The sequence below is a fragment of the Podarcis filfolensis genome (assembly GCF_964270895.1).
Source record: "Podarcis filfolensis genome assembly, chromosome: 1".
In the NCBI taxonomy this organism is placed as follows: Eukaryota; Metazoa; Chordata; class Lepidosauria; order Squamata; family Lacertidae; genus Podarcis; species Podarcis filfolensis.
In genome coordinates this window covers 3,844,437-3,859,577 of record NC_139604.1, presented here as the reverse complement: position 1 = coordinate 3,859,577, position 15,141 = coordinate 3,844,437, and the positions used below count along the sequence as shown (strand labels likewise).

Sequence of the window (15,141 nt, the reverse complement as noted above, 5' to 3'; positions counted from 1 at the left end):
TACATACTTCAATGGCGCACAATACTTTGTGACCCAGATTTTCAAATTAAAAAAATCAGTCATAACCTTTATGAAAGAATATTAACTTGCAATCTCCAATAATGTTTCTCTGGAATAAAAAAGCTTTTGTAGTTAAGATAAAATGGAAGTATGGCACCCTCAGTGTGGTGACCTCTGACATCAGAATGAACAGAGAGCACCAATATCTGAGGTTATTTTAAAAGCAGCAAGAAAAGGGCAATAATTCAACTTTTATTTCAACTTGAATTCATTTCAGGACAAAACAACCAGCTACTACTAATTTATATTTACTTCCCAAATGTGAAAATTATATTTTACTGCATGGGACTTCAATATAAATAAAAAGTATATGATATACTCATATATAGTTTGAGGATATCTAAAGTTCAAAATAGCAACACGGCAGTCAAAGTAAGCGGAGGAAAAGTTAACTCCTCCACACTATCAAAATACAGAGAATAAAATAATTCATTATTTTATGATAGCATTCACAGAACTATTAACATTTTCATCTGTTATTACTGGTGGCTAGCACATTAGCACATAAAAATCACTATATCCTGTTTCTGAACCCAATACTACTACATGGGTGGTGTTTTTTGGTCACATCTATGCAGGACAAAATGTAGAGGCCTCTTTCATGCCAACATCTTATCATAACGTGTCATCTCCACAAGATTGCATTGAGTAGCTAAACACACAGCAATTTGTGTTAATTAAAGCACAGAAGATACACTACCGGGGGGGGGGGGGGTTAGCAAAAATGTCACAGACCAAGATATACATAAGACTGTCAATATGTGGTAACTTCCTAGCCATTAAAGGAGCAATTATATCAAAAACTGGGAGTTCAGAACTCCAAGTTTTGAAAAGTCCAGGTTTTGAAAAGAGCATGTACCCACATGATGAAAGCCTGGAAAGGCCCAAGCTGAGGGATGTGCTGAGAAACTTGAGAGACTGAAGCTAGCACAGACTCAAAGAACAGGAACATCAGTAAAAAGAGGCCCGACATACACAGAATCAGCACAAAGCAAAGTTTTGGGGGAGACAAGTGTGCATGCTTAATTCCCAGCCCTCGGATCACAGTACAGGGGCTGGAGGTATGAGATGCCACCCCAAGTCTAGCTGGTATGCACAAAGCTACAGCAACAGCTGGCCAAGCTGGCCCAGTTGAAGCACATTGAAGGCTGTAATACAAGATGCACTCCAGTGTCCCAATACTTTGGGGGCAGCAGATTCTGTAAGTCAGCTAGACAAAGCCTATCCAGCCCCTGTAGGAAGTTTTGAAGACACGGCTCCTTTAATTCTAGGCACCTTCCTAAGTTTCTGTTTGTGGAAGCTTTATAAATCCTTACAGAACACTTAGTCATACTTCTCCAAAGGTAAAAGGTAATGATAATGGGACAGTTAAGTCCCATACAAAGGTGATTATGGGGTGCAGCATGCATCTCAATTTTCAGGCCAAGGGAGCCGGCGTTTGTCCAGAGACAGCTTTCCGGGTCATGTGGCCAGCAGGACTAAACCGCTTCTGGCACAATGGGACACCGTGACAAGCGCCAGAGCACATGGAAATGCTGTTTACCTTCCTGCTGCAGCAGTACCTATTTATCTACAGTTGCACTGATATACTTTCAAACTGCTAGGTTGGCAGAAGCTGGTATCAGAAGGGAATGGGGCAGATCTTGCAATTTACCAGGGACAACTACAATGACCCACTGCTTCAGCTTCCACCAACATCTACCCCCACTACTTTAAAACTCTTCATAATTCCTCAAATTCTTCCATTTGTCATTTTCACCTAGAGTACCCTGTTAGACTTCTCCATTCATACCTGGTCCCAGATCCTGCTACATGTCTAACACCCCTCGTTCTTTGCAAGATCCTGATTAAAATTCAGAGACGGTCGGTTTCCTAACTTGCTCCATATTGTGTACGTAGCCTTAAAACTCACATCATCTATCACTTCTGGTTTCCCATGGTAACATTTTGTTCTAGAAAGAAAGGATTTTTGACCTTACCTGGATGGCTTTGGGAACTCATTGCTAGCAGAATTTAAACAAGTGTGAGAAAAAGAGGCTAGCTTCTGAACAGACAACAGTTCTGGAGAGCTTCAGTGCTCCAATGGAACATAGGACGTAAATTCAGGAGGAAACACATTCATAGCCACCAGATAAATTCCAGATCAGAAAGACATTCTATGTTGTGAAGCAATGCAATCCAGCAAGACGGTAGACTATTCAAGTTGTTTTCAAAACGTAATCCTGTAAAGAAAAAATGTCAAATGAATTTGATTTCTTACATACAGTGTTCATGCTCCCATACTTTACTGCTTGTTATCATCTTACATTTTAAGACACAACAGATCATGATATACCCCTATGCACCTCTCCCAGCATTTCTCCTTTTGCCTTATCTCACTCCCACTGTGCAGTCATTTTTCAGGGCAACTGGAAAGGGTTTTTAAATAAATGCATCAAACAGAAAGTCTCAGCTGTTCGCCTATCAAGCAGCACTGGTTGAAATACAGGTTTTTAGCTAAATTCAGATATTAATTGTGCACATATGCTGACTTGGCCTCCCAATTTAGGGAGAATCTGCTGCTCCAGACACTCTAAGCAGAAGACCTATTTTATGTTTTCCCTTCAACCCTCCTCCACACCACCCTGGTGCCTCTCAAACTACTGTTACCCATCACCTGTAATTTCTCCTCCCCTTCTCTTTTCAGTTAACTTTTATCTTATCCCTTCTCCCAACAGAATATTAAAATCATGAGAAAATATCAAACATTAAAAACTTCCCTAAACAGGGCTGCCTTCAGATGTCTTCTAAAAGTCAGATAGTTATTCATTTCCTTGTCATCTGATGGGAGGACGTTCCACAGGGCAGATGCCACCACCGAGAAGGCCCTCTGCCTGGTTCCCTGTAACCTCACTTATTGCAGTCAGGGAACCGCCAGAAGGCCCTCGGAGCTGGACCTCAGTGTCTGGGCCAAACAATGGGGGTGGAGATGCTCCTTCAGGTATACTGGGCCGAGGACATTTAGGGCTTTAAAGGTCAGCACCAATGCTTTGAACTGTGCTAGGAAACAAACTGGGAGCCAATGTAGGTCTTTCAGGACGGGTGTTATATGGTCTCGGGGGCCACTCCCAGTCACCAGCCCAGCTGCCGCATTCTGGATTAGTTGTAGTTTCCGGGTCACTTTCAAAGGTAGCCCCACATAGAACGCATGGCAATAGTCCAAGCGGGAGATAACTAGAGCATGCACCACTCTGGCGAGACAGTCTGCGGGCAGGTAGGGTCTCAGCCTGCGTACCAGATGGAGCTGGTAGACAACTGCCCTGGACACAAAACTGACCTGCTCTATGGTCAATGGTAGCAAAGGCTGCTGTGAGTTCCAGCAGAACTAGGAAACAGATTTCACCTTTGTCCCTAGCCCACAGGAGAACTTCAACCAATGTGACTATGGCAGTTTCAGTCCCATGATGAGGCCTGAGTTCTGATTGGAAGGGATCCAAATGGTCCGCATCCTCCAGGCATGCCTGGAGTTCTTCATGTCAGCACGGCTTAGGTTTGCAAAGTTGCATCTGAAGAAACTACAAGACTTCTGGAACAATGTCCTTTGGACAGACAAGACCAAAGTGGAGTTGTTTGGCCAAAATGCATAGCACCACATTTGGCCAAAACCAAGCACAGCATATCAGCACAAACACCTCGTACCAACTGTTGAGCAGGGTGGCGAAGCGGTGATGAGTTGGGCTTGCTCTGCGGCCACAGGACCTGGGAACCTTGGAGTCATTGAGTCGACTATGAACTCCTCTGTACAGAGAAGTATTCTAGGGTCAAACTCGAGGCCATCTGCCCAAAGGCTGAAGCTTGGCTGAGATTGGGTCATGCAATAGGACAATGGTCCCCAAAACATCAGCAAATCTACAACAGAATGGCTGAAAAAGAAAAGAATCAAGGTGTTGCAATGACCCAGTCAAAATCCAGACCAGAGAGCCGTGCATAAACAAATGCCAGCAAACCCAACAAACTGAAGCAACGGTGTAAAGAAGAGTGGGACAAAAATCCTCCACCACAATGGGAGAGACTGATAAAGTCATCAGAAAACGATTACTTCTAGTTATTGCTGCTAAAGGTGGTTCTATTGAATCGTAAGGTGTACTTAGTTTTTCACACATGGCTTCTCCATTTTGGTTTTATTTTTGTTAAATAAATCTTGACACAGTGTAATATGTCCTGTGTTGTTGCTCATCTGAGGTTGTATTGTAAGACTTGTTAAGAAACAGATGATTGTTATTATGTCCTGTAAAACCACAGAATTCAAAGAGGGTATACTTTCTTTTTCCCATAGCAATCTCAGACTCAAAATATAAAAATTAAAAAGACTATGCAAATCTAGAAGGTTGCCTTGCACTAATTTTGACTGCACCAAAATCCAGCTAAAACTTAATCTCTTCTTGCTGGGTGGCATTTTGGATTTCCAAATGTAGCACAGTGAACGTTGCCATAGCTACAGTGGAATTCTACAATAACTACTGCCTTGCAATGGCTTGATGCCTGTATACAAGCAGCTGAGCTTACTTAATTCACCACCCTTTTAAGACTCAAAAACAGCAACCTGTTTTTGATCCTGGGTTTTTCTCCCCCGTTTTTTCGTAGCAGAAGCTCCCTCAACAAAGTGTGTTACCAATGCAAATAAATGCAGAGCAAAGAATGGAGCATTCATTCATCCCAGAAACCAGGCCACACTACGCCCATGTACCTGGGAGCAAGCCCCATTGAATTCATAAGAAATTACAGTACTTCCAAAAAGAGGTGTATAGGATTGCACAGTAAACATAAAAGGAGCAATGGCACTTAAGCTCCAAAATCCAGGGAAGGGAGATACAAGGAACCAAAGACACTGGAAAATATGGGAGGGGGTCCTCCATTAGCACCCCCAAAACCAATACTAATAGCAGAAAAAGAAACTCCACCACCTGGCCTAGAATCCTTCCACAGTGGAATTATGAATTTTGGTCACTAAAAAAATGGAACCACATATCAAAGGCAGTAGCTGCCATCTACTTTTCTGAGTGACTCAAAAACTGTAAATACAGTGAGGGGGAAAAGTATTTGATCCCCTGCTAAATTTGCCCGTTTGCCCTCTGACCAAAAAATGATCAGTCCATAATTTTAATGGCAGGTTTATTGTAGCTGTGAGAGAGAGAATAACAACAGGAAAACCCCCAGAAACCCAGAAGACAAAAGTCAGAGATAGATGTGCATTATAATGAGTGAAATAAGTATTTGATCCCCTATCAACCAGCCAGATGTCAGGCTACCTGGTATCTTCACTGTATGTAATGAGCTGAGATTAGAAGCACGTGCTGTAAGGGAGATGTCTTACCTGTAATCCCAGCTCATTACAGTACCTGTACAAAAGACACCTGTCGAGAGAAGCAATCAATCCAGCAAATTCCAAAGTAGCCACAATGACTAAGACCAAAGACCTGTCCAAGGATGTCAGAGACAAGATTGTAGACCTGCACAAGGCTGGACTGGGCTACAAGACTATTGCCAAGCCAAGCAGCTTGGTGAGACAGTGACAACAGTTAGTGCAATAATTCGCAAATGGAAGAAACACAAAATAACTGTTAACCTCCCTCGGTCTTACTGACTTGGAGAGGATCTGCAAAAAGGAGTGGGACAAAATACCTCCTGAGATGTATGCAAACCTGGTGGTCACCTACAATAAACGTCTGACCTCTGTAATTGCCAACAAGGGTTTTGCCACCAAGTACTAAGTCATCTTTTGCAAAGGGGTCAAATACTTATTTCACTCATTATAATGTCCTGTTTCCTAAGCTATTGCTTGCTTACTACTTAGACGTCATTGTACAGGTAATAGATAATGTATGTATTCTCACTGAAATGTAACCATTTCACACGGAAACAGATGTTGACTATATATCTTGTTCTATCTTATCAGCTCAATGATTAAGCCCCTTTGTGGGAAGAAACACTGAGTTTACCAGAACAGTGTCTGGGTGTTGACTTATGAATTGATGTTACTCCTATCAAATACAAGTGATTGTAGAGAAAAAGACTACATCTATATTTCTCTGTCTATATACCTTATTGTGGAGCACTTGTCCTTGGTGATATATTTTTCTGTGACTTATAGAAGACACCAGACAAAAGTGTACCGTAACGGTTGCTGCCACAGTAGTGATGTGTTTCTTGACAGAATAAATGCAAATCGAGTACCTTACAGAACCATCACTCTCCTCTGTGGAGCTGTTTATTGAAAAACTAGTAATCAAGTATGCCTCATTCATAACCAACCAAGAAAAGGTGATCAATAATTCTGATGGTAACAAGCCCCAAATAAACATCCATTGGTTCTACTGAATAGCTGCAAATTTAAGGCAAATCCATCCAATGCCAGATTAGGATGACATCCAAACAGTCATGATGTAACTTCAGAATGCAATTTTAAAAGCATATTCATATGAAACTTTATACAAAGGGTTACACGTAATCTCTGCTGACAAATTCCAACACAAAACTTACAGATAATTTCAAATCATGCAGCTCTATTACTGTTAGTGACAGAGCTTTACTTTTAGAAGTTTATAAACTAATCAGACTCACACTTTTCCAAATGCTACCACATGTCTTCCTGTAATGCATCACAAAGTATTAACACTCAGAAACTAGCTTAAAGAGCTATCCAGATAAAATTCAGACACAGAAATTTCTTACAAGATTGCCACATACTAAAAGCAAGCAGACTGCACACCCTCGCTGCACAAAATATTAATTTCAAAACATAGTAAAACAAATAGGGGAAAGAACGGTCTCAGGTAATTGAGAAAGTACTATGGTGCAGCAGTCAGTGAGGGCTGGGGGAGCTGGATGCAAATCTCCATCCAGCCTTAAAGCTCCACTGAGCAAATATGGCCCAGTTACTTTTTCTCAGACTAACAAACTTCATAGTGCTGCAAGAATAACATGGAAAATGGCGGAGTAGCAGGTATTCCAACTTGAGCTATTCTATTATAGATCACTGCTATATACATTTTCAGCTTTGTATTCTTGTTTAAAAAAAAGTGTGCCTAGACATTCCGTTGTTGCGCCCATAACCCAGGTGTAAGGTGCCATTTAGCTGCAGTGTGCAGGTGTGTCACATGGATGCTCCCCACAGGCTTCCTGGGGCTGGAAAGGGTTAGCTTTAACCTCCAGTTTGCTAGTAAAACTGAATTACTGTGTCACAAAATTATGCATGTCCAAAAAGTGTGTCGCCAACTTGAAAAGCTTGGAAAGCTGTGTATTGTACAGTCATAGCTTGGGTTGAATATGCTTCAGGATGAGCGCTTTTGGGTTGCGCTCCACGGCGACCTGGAAGTAACAGAGCGCTTTACTTCTGGGTTTCGCAGCTCGCGCATCTGCAGTCAGTCAAAATGATGTCACGCGGAGGCACGGAAGCGACGAATCCCGTTCACATCCTGAGGTACCACTGTATACAATCATGCATGCACACACCACAGCACACACTGTGCAACATGTGGCAAGAAGCAGACACATGCACTTCATATGTGTTGCTTTCCCACCCCCTTTTTGAAAGTAGAGCGATTGTGACAACCAGGCATTGATACATACTCCCATGGTCTGGTATGCAGTATAGATAGAAAAGCAATCTGTTTCCATGCACCAATCAACCCTTAGAATATGTATTGAAACAAGAAATAAGATGTGTGTTTCAGAAATCATGCATTGCATTTTAAGCAGGGTTTTCAGTCAGAACAGCTTGAAGTACAAGCTTTGTGTATGTTATTTACTCTGAACAAAGATCAGCAGAAGCTACAGAAGCTTTACTATTAATACACCTTTGAAGGTGGCTATCAATGTATTAGTACAGTTTACATTTAATGTGTACAATAAATCTTTACAAATCCTGATTTGAACTCCATTCTACATCTGCAAAATGGGAACAACCATGACAGATGATATACCAGATGATAGAGAGAATTACAGTTGTACCTCAGAAGTCGAACAGAATCCATTCTGACTTCCAAAGCGCAGCTTCTGATTGGCTGCAGGAAGCCGCGGAAGTCCCGTCAGACGTTCGGAATTCAAAAGAACATTTGAAAACTGGAACACTCACTTCTGGTTTTCGATCGTTCAGGAGCCGGAACATTAGACTCCCAAGGCGTTCGGAAACTGAGGTACAATTGTAGTGAAATTAGGAAGCTTTGCTAACTAAACCACTGTGAACTTGAAAGACTGTAACAACGCCTGAAGTCCACTCCAAATATCCAACACTTTGTTCTGCTAGATACCTGAAGACACGTGTCATCCAATATTTAAAAAAGCAAATGATCAAGCTTGCAGCACAAGCACCCTCAAACCCTTGCCAAGGAAGCAAACCACCACCTGGCACGCGGGTGGGGAGGAATAAGAGCCTGTAGGATTAGGCCAATGGCTAATGGTGTAGTGTTAAGAGCAGTGGACTTGTAATCTGGTGAACCGGGTTCAATTCCCTGCTCCTCCACACAGCCTCACAGAGTGTTTGTTGTGGGGGAGGAAGGGAAAAGGAGATTGTTAGCTGCTTTGAGACACCTTGGGGTAGTGATAAAGCGGGATATCAAATCCAAATTCTTCTTCTTCTTCTTCTTCTCCTCCTCCTCCTCCTCCTCTTCCTCACAGTGGCCAAGTAAATACTTATAGGAAGCAAGCAAGCAGGCCTTGAGCACAAGAGCACTCTCCTCTTCTGCAGTTTTCAGCAACTAGTATTCAGAACATATAGCCACTGTGGCAAGTAGCCATTGATAGGCTTGTTGTTAGCATCCGTCCGTCTCAAGAGACGGAGTGCGCCTCCGGGGGTGAAGTCAAACCGCTGTGTTAGCAGCACCAAAGTGACCTCCCTGGGGTGCAAGTCTCGACAGAGTGTTTTGAAGTCCTGGGGTGCCCAGAAGACAAGACCACCCTCTCAGCCTCACTGAGGTGGTCCAAAGGAAAGCAGAGCAATAGGTTTGGCACCAGCTTGGCCAAACTGGAAGGAGGCATGCAAGACCCACTCTGGATCTGTGTTGGGAAGAGCTTTCCAAACTGGGTGTCGTGACACAATAGTATGTCAGCTGCAGGGTGTCTGTGTTTCACGCGATTGCTCCCCAGGCTCCTCTTGGGGCTGGAAAAAGGTGAGTTTAACCTCCAGTTTGCTAGTAAAACAGAAGTACTGTGTCACAAAATGATGCTTGTCTTACAAGTGTGTCACCAAGGTGTTATTTGCAGATGACACCTCACTAACAATTGAAAATCCATTGGAAAATATGCAGGTAATAGAGGCACATTTGAAAAAAAATATGAAGAAATAACAGGGTTGTGAATTAATTGGTGCAAATCAGAGATGATAATATTTAACTACAATGAAGATGAAAAACAAATTTTTTTGAAAGAAATAAAAATAGATTTAAAGTTAAGAAATGTAATAAAGTACTTGGGAATAAATATAACATTAAATTTAGAAAATTTAGAGAGAATCTTAACAAATTAAAGAGGGAAATTAAGGAAAAGCTGGAGGAATATAAGAAAATTAAGCTATTAACAATTAACAAAAAGATGAACAGGTCAAGTCGGTAATGATACACTGGGCGAGAGACTTGAGACATATTCAGATGGCAGATTGAGAAAGGTCATGGAAAACAGACCTGAAATTTACAGCCTGTTGTACTTTGAAAGAGAATTACATGAAAATGATGTACTGGTGGTATTTGACTCTGACTAAGTTGGCAAAAATATATAGGAATACCTTCTGGAAATGTAAAGAAAAAGAGGGTATCTTTTAACATATGTGGTGGACTTGTAAGGTGGTAAAAGCTTTCTGGGAGATGATATATAATGAAATTTAAAAAATGTTTAAAATACATTTGTTTAAAAACCAGAAGCTTTTTTATTAGAAATTATAGGTACCAATATCCCAAAGGACCAGAAAAGAGTTTTTATGTATGGGACAACAGCTGCACGGATGCTACTAGCCCAGAGACGGAAACAAGAAAGACCCTCCCAGAGAAGAATGGCAAACCAAGCTGATGGACTATGCCGAAATGGCAAAGCTGACTGGAAAACTCAGGAACCAAGAGGACAAAAACTTTACAAAAGAATGGGAAAAAAATTATGTTACTTAAAAGACCACTGTAAGCAGATGGAAACACTGGCAGGATTTTGATTCCACTTGTAATGTAATAATTACCATGGAAAATATGGATTGATATAATAGAGAAGGGGTCAGCAAACTTTTTCAGCAGGGGGCCGGTCCACTGTCCTTCAGACCTTGTTGGGGGGCGGACTATATTTTTTTGGGGGGGGGGGAGGAAATGAACGAATTCCTATGCCCCACAAATAACCCAGAGACGCATTTTAAATAAAAGCACACATTCTACTCATGCAAAAACATGCTGATTCCTGGACCGCCTGCAGGCCAAATTTAGAAGGCGATTAGGCCGGATCTGGCCCCCAGGCCTTAGTTTGCCTACCCATGTAATAGAGTATGGAAGAAGATGCAGTTTTAATGTTTAAAATGGGACTCCAGGGAGGGGTGGGAAAGTCCTGATATTCAGAGAAATCTCTGTATATGGATATGCATCTGAATTTTTAAAAATGTAATTTTGTATTGTAAAACCAAATAAAAACGATTTCATAAAAAAATTAAGCTTTCATGGTTTGGAAGAATAGTGATAATTACAATGAAAATTTTGTCTAGAATAAATTTTTTATTCAGAACGTTACCAATTAAGATATGGGGGACAGAGATAAAGGGTTGGCAAAGTATAATTAATATTTTTTTCAATGAGGATAAGAAAACTAGAATAGAAGATGGTATAAACTCCAGAAAACAGGTTTAATGGGTCTCTCCAACATAAAGTTATATTATATAGCAAATCAGTTAAGATATATCACAGATGGGATAACAGAACAAGGAGAGTTAGAATGGTTAGAGAGTGGTACACAGAAAGTGACAGAGAAGTTAGTGAATATATTTCTTATCAAACCAAATAGGCAATGGTAGCAGAATATTGAAAATCCCTTATTAAGAAACATCATTGGGATATGGGTGAAATATAAAGGAAAACTGATACAGTGGTACCTCGCAAGACGAATGCCTCGCAAGACGAAAAACGCGCAAGACGAAAGAGTTTTCCGTTTTTTGAGTCGTTCTGCAAGACGAATTTCCCTATGGGCTTGCTTCGCAAGACGAAACGTCTTGCGAGTTCTTGCGAGTTTGTTTCCTTTTCCTTAAAGCCGTTAATAGCCGCTAAGCCACTAAGCCGATAATAGCCGCTAAGCCGCTAATAGCCGTGCTTCGCAAGACGAAAAAACCGCAAGACGAAGAGACTCGCAGAACGGATTAATTTCGTCTTGCGAGGCACCACTGTACCAGCAAATTCCCCACTAACTCTGGTGGTGATGATAGAAGAGTTCCCAGGAAATTTTAAAAAGGAAATTGAAAAAGAGGCAAAAGAGAAAATTTAAAATAAAAGAATGGGTGGAGAAAATGAGAAGCAAAGAACAACTGAGAGAAGGTCTAACTGCAGGAAGTAAAATAACTTGGTTTAACTGTATACAACCGGAGCAATGGACAAGGAAGTGTTAAGCGAAAACAAGAACTGCAAAGAATATACAAAATTTGAAAAAAAAAAAGATTATAAAAAGGGGAGATAAAGAAGAAATATAGTTATAAAAGGTGAAACCAGTGAAATGTATAAAATGTAAGTAGAAATGGAGGATCAGCAATATCAATTAAAAGAGGTGTGGGAAAAGGAGACAACAGGGCAGATAGACTTACGGTAGTTTGGAGATGGTATTTAACACCAGTCAGATTAAATCAAATAAACAATGATAACAGGAATCATTGGGTTAAAGTTGACCAAAAGTCTAGAGGAAACATTATTATCAATTTACGATGGGGTGGAAGGTTCGCAGGCTATGAAGGACTTACTTACAAATTTATTGACAGCTGCACAAGTTATTATAGCTAGGAAGTGGAAGGGGCAAGGTGAATATAAAATGGAAGAATGGTATAAAGAAGTGTGGGATATAAATATTAATGATAAATGAACATGTGCTATTAAGGTAAGACGGGGAATATGCAGGAGAAATTATTTTGAAGAGATATGGAAGGTGTTTGTAGAATCTGTACTGTTAAAATAGAAAGGGATCAAACTATCGCAAGAGGTGTTAAATTTTTCGGAGGTTGGATAGTTACAATGGAATGGTCTTGGCGGTGGGGTGCACATTTTTATTCTTATTATTATTACTTTGACAAAATAAAATTATAAAATGGGGGGGAGTTTGTCATCAACATGAAAAGTTTGGAAAGCTCTGGTGTAGGTGTTTTCTCCCTAGCCTCACCATATATATTATGGTGCTTAGGTCTAAGAACCAGGCCCTTTAAACCCAGCAGGAGGCCACAGCCATCCCCTCCCTCTCTGCTGTCCTGTTCCTCCTAAGTACCCTTTAGATAAGAGGCAAGAAAAGAATGGCATATAACTATACGGCAATTCTGACATCAGGGCATCCATGCCCAAGGCCCCTTGGGTCCTGAGGAGAGAAAAGAACATGCTCAGCTTCCTATTTTCCAGACTTATAAACAGGTTCACCACAGGCATTCAGAACATGTCTGTGATCTGTAGAAACACCTGTTGATGTAGACTCCATTCTACTTACACATTGGAGGATGTGGTTGGCTGACAGGGATTCTAGATGCTTCTCTGTCTAATCCAGAGAAGAGAGTGATATCTGGACCCCTGTCTATTTATCTCTGGGGCCTTGGTGGTCATATTGCCCATGAGAACATGGACATCTCTGGATTACCAGAGGTAAGAAATGGAGATGGACCAACCTTACTGCTTGCAGCTCCAGATAGTTTATCAGTCTTTCTGCCTCTTCCAGACCCAAAGTTTAATGGATTTCCCCCCAAATGATTTTCACTGCCCATATGTATGTGCCCCTTAGTCTGAGAGCCACACATCCAGTGATCTGGAGCACCTCCTGGAAGGAGACTTCCCTGTAGAGAGCTGCAGTGAGCTACCAGAGTAGAGAACACCTCACCCTTTTGCTCAGTTGAACTTTTAACATAGTGGTGGTGTACAATCTCTTATTGATAAAGGGAGGAAAGCCGACTGGAGCAGACTTGAATGGAATCGCACCCATGGGATGGACCCTATGGAAGCAATTATTGCTCCCTGGGCTAGATGGAAGATGTCTAGCCTTTGTGAAACAAGAACTACTCCCACCACCTTATGCAGTGTGGAGATATGCTTCCTTGGCAGACTCACCACGCCATCTGGGTGCTGATCACTGCTGCTAGATGTGTCATCTCCTGTAAAGCTCCTAGCTAACTCCTTTCCATATTTATCTGAAATCATGCTGGCAATCCTGTGTTGTTGTGACATCCTGATGGTGGGCATGTGGGAGAGAGTCTGAGCACACAAGAATGCCAACCAGGTAAAGGAACATGTGGATACCCTGCCTTCTCAAATGTAGTACCACTGCCACCTATACCTTTGTAAACATGCTTGGAGCAATGGTTAAACCAAATGAGAGAGCTGTATTGGTAGCATCTACTCGGGTAGACAGAGCACACCTTCTGGAAATGCAATGGGTGAATCTGTATATATAGCTAGACTTCTGTCAAGTCCTGGAAGTACATGAAGTCCCCAGACTCAACGTTCTCCAGTAATGTCTGGAGAGTCTCCATCCAGAACTTTCTTATCAATAATCCAATGACCCACTTCAAATTCAATATGGTACTCTGGTCCCCCAACTTACTGGGAATAGCGAATAGAATCTGAGAATATGGCACAACTTCTGTTGCCTTGATGTCCTGAATATGCTTGATGACCTGTAGCGTCAATTGGTGTTTTTGACACTTGCAGGCCCTGGAGCAAGAAGCAAAGTGGTGAAGTATCCATCTGATGATGCTCAGAATCCATTGCTCCATGGTGGAAGCCAACCACTGGTATGGGTGCCTGGTCATGCCTATTGCTGTTACTATTGTTGCCTTCCCTGCCAAACTGCCAGCCTGCCTGCCTGACCAGCTTTGGAGAAGGTAGTCTAGCTCTACCACTGCTGTCATGCAGCAAAGCCCTGTCCACCCCAGGAGGGCCTAGAACCTCTGCCATCCCTGGGAGCATAGCAAATCTTAACAGAATTAAAGGAGGAAAGGGTGCCCTTGCTTTCCCTCCAATCATCTCTTTGGTCCCTGGAGCAATGCTTTCCTCTTGTGACTAGCTTCCACCAAGACATAACCAAGCCCATCCCCAAAAAGTTTGCCCTCATTTAAGGGGTCACTGGAAAACTTCTCTTGGCCTTTACCTTTGCTTTCCAATTATTTAGTCATAGCTGCCTGTGCACGGCTACATCCATGATTATGGCCATGACAAAGAACGGTAGTGCATCCACTGAAGTTTGGCACGTTTGCACAGCTCCTGCAGTAAGTGGGTGCAGACAAACCTCAGATCCTGAAAACCAAGAAGTAAATGCTCCAGTTTTCGAACGTTTTTCAGAAGCTGAACGTCCAACGCGGCTTCCACTTGAATGCAGGAAGCTCCTGCAGCCAATCGGAAGCCACGTCTCAGTTGTTGAACATTTTGGAAGCCAAATGGGCTTCCAGAACAGATTATGTTCAACAACCAAGGTTTGACTGTATCCACATATAGAAATTCCCAGGGTTTTTTTCCCCAGGGGGAACTCACAGAAACTCAGTTCCGGCATCTCTGCTGGGTGCCATTGCCATTCTAAAAGAATGAGGGAGGTGTTCATGGTGAGTTCCAGCACCTCTTTTTCTAGAAAAAACAGCACTGGAAATTCCTGGAAATAGCACTGGAAATTCCGATATGAGAGCCTGTGCAAAGAGGAAGGAAGAGTTGTTTAGGTTCATGCCTGAAAGGTGTGTGGTCAGCCTCACTCTCAAGGCCAAAACTGTTTGCCTGAGATGTGAAACCAAGCCAACTCTTGTGGGGCTTTGACGGAGGACCTGCACTTGTATGGTGGCACTTATATACCTCAAAGACTTTCCAGCACCCTCTGGAACCCTGCCACTGGAGTGGGGGAGGAAAAATAGAAGGTAGCAGA

At 42.0% G+C, this 15,141-nt stretch overlaps 1 protein-coding gene across 8 annotated transcripts in view; it reads right to left on the bottom strand.

The window, feature by feature from the left end:
* Positions 1–15,141, bottom strand: part of HDAC4 (histone deacetylase 4) — a 119,223-nt gene that overhangs the window by 93,877 nt on the left and 10,205 nt on the right. For 5 of the 8 annotated variants that reach the window (XM_083627316.1, XM_083627319.1, XM_083627314.1 and 2 more), the window contains exon 1: positions 2,040–2,304. Coding sequence is in view for 4 of the 8 variants with exons in the window: in XM_083627314.1 (XP_083483440.1) it covers positions 2,040–2,061 (22 nt within the window). In the remaining 4 variants the exon portion in view is untranslated. Of the gene's footprint in view, positions 1–2,039; positions 2,305–15,141 lie in introns of those variants that run through there. The other 3 variants (XM_083627318.1, XM_083627317.1, XM_083627320.1) reach the window with 1 other exon arrangement.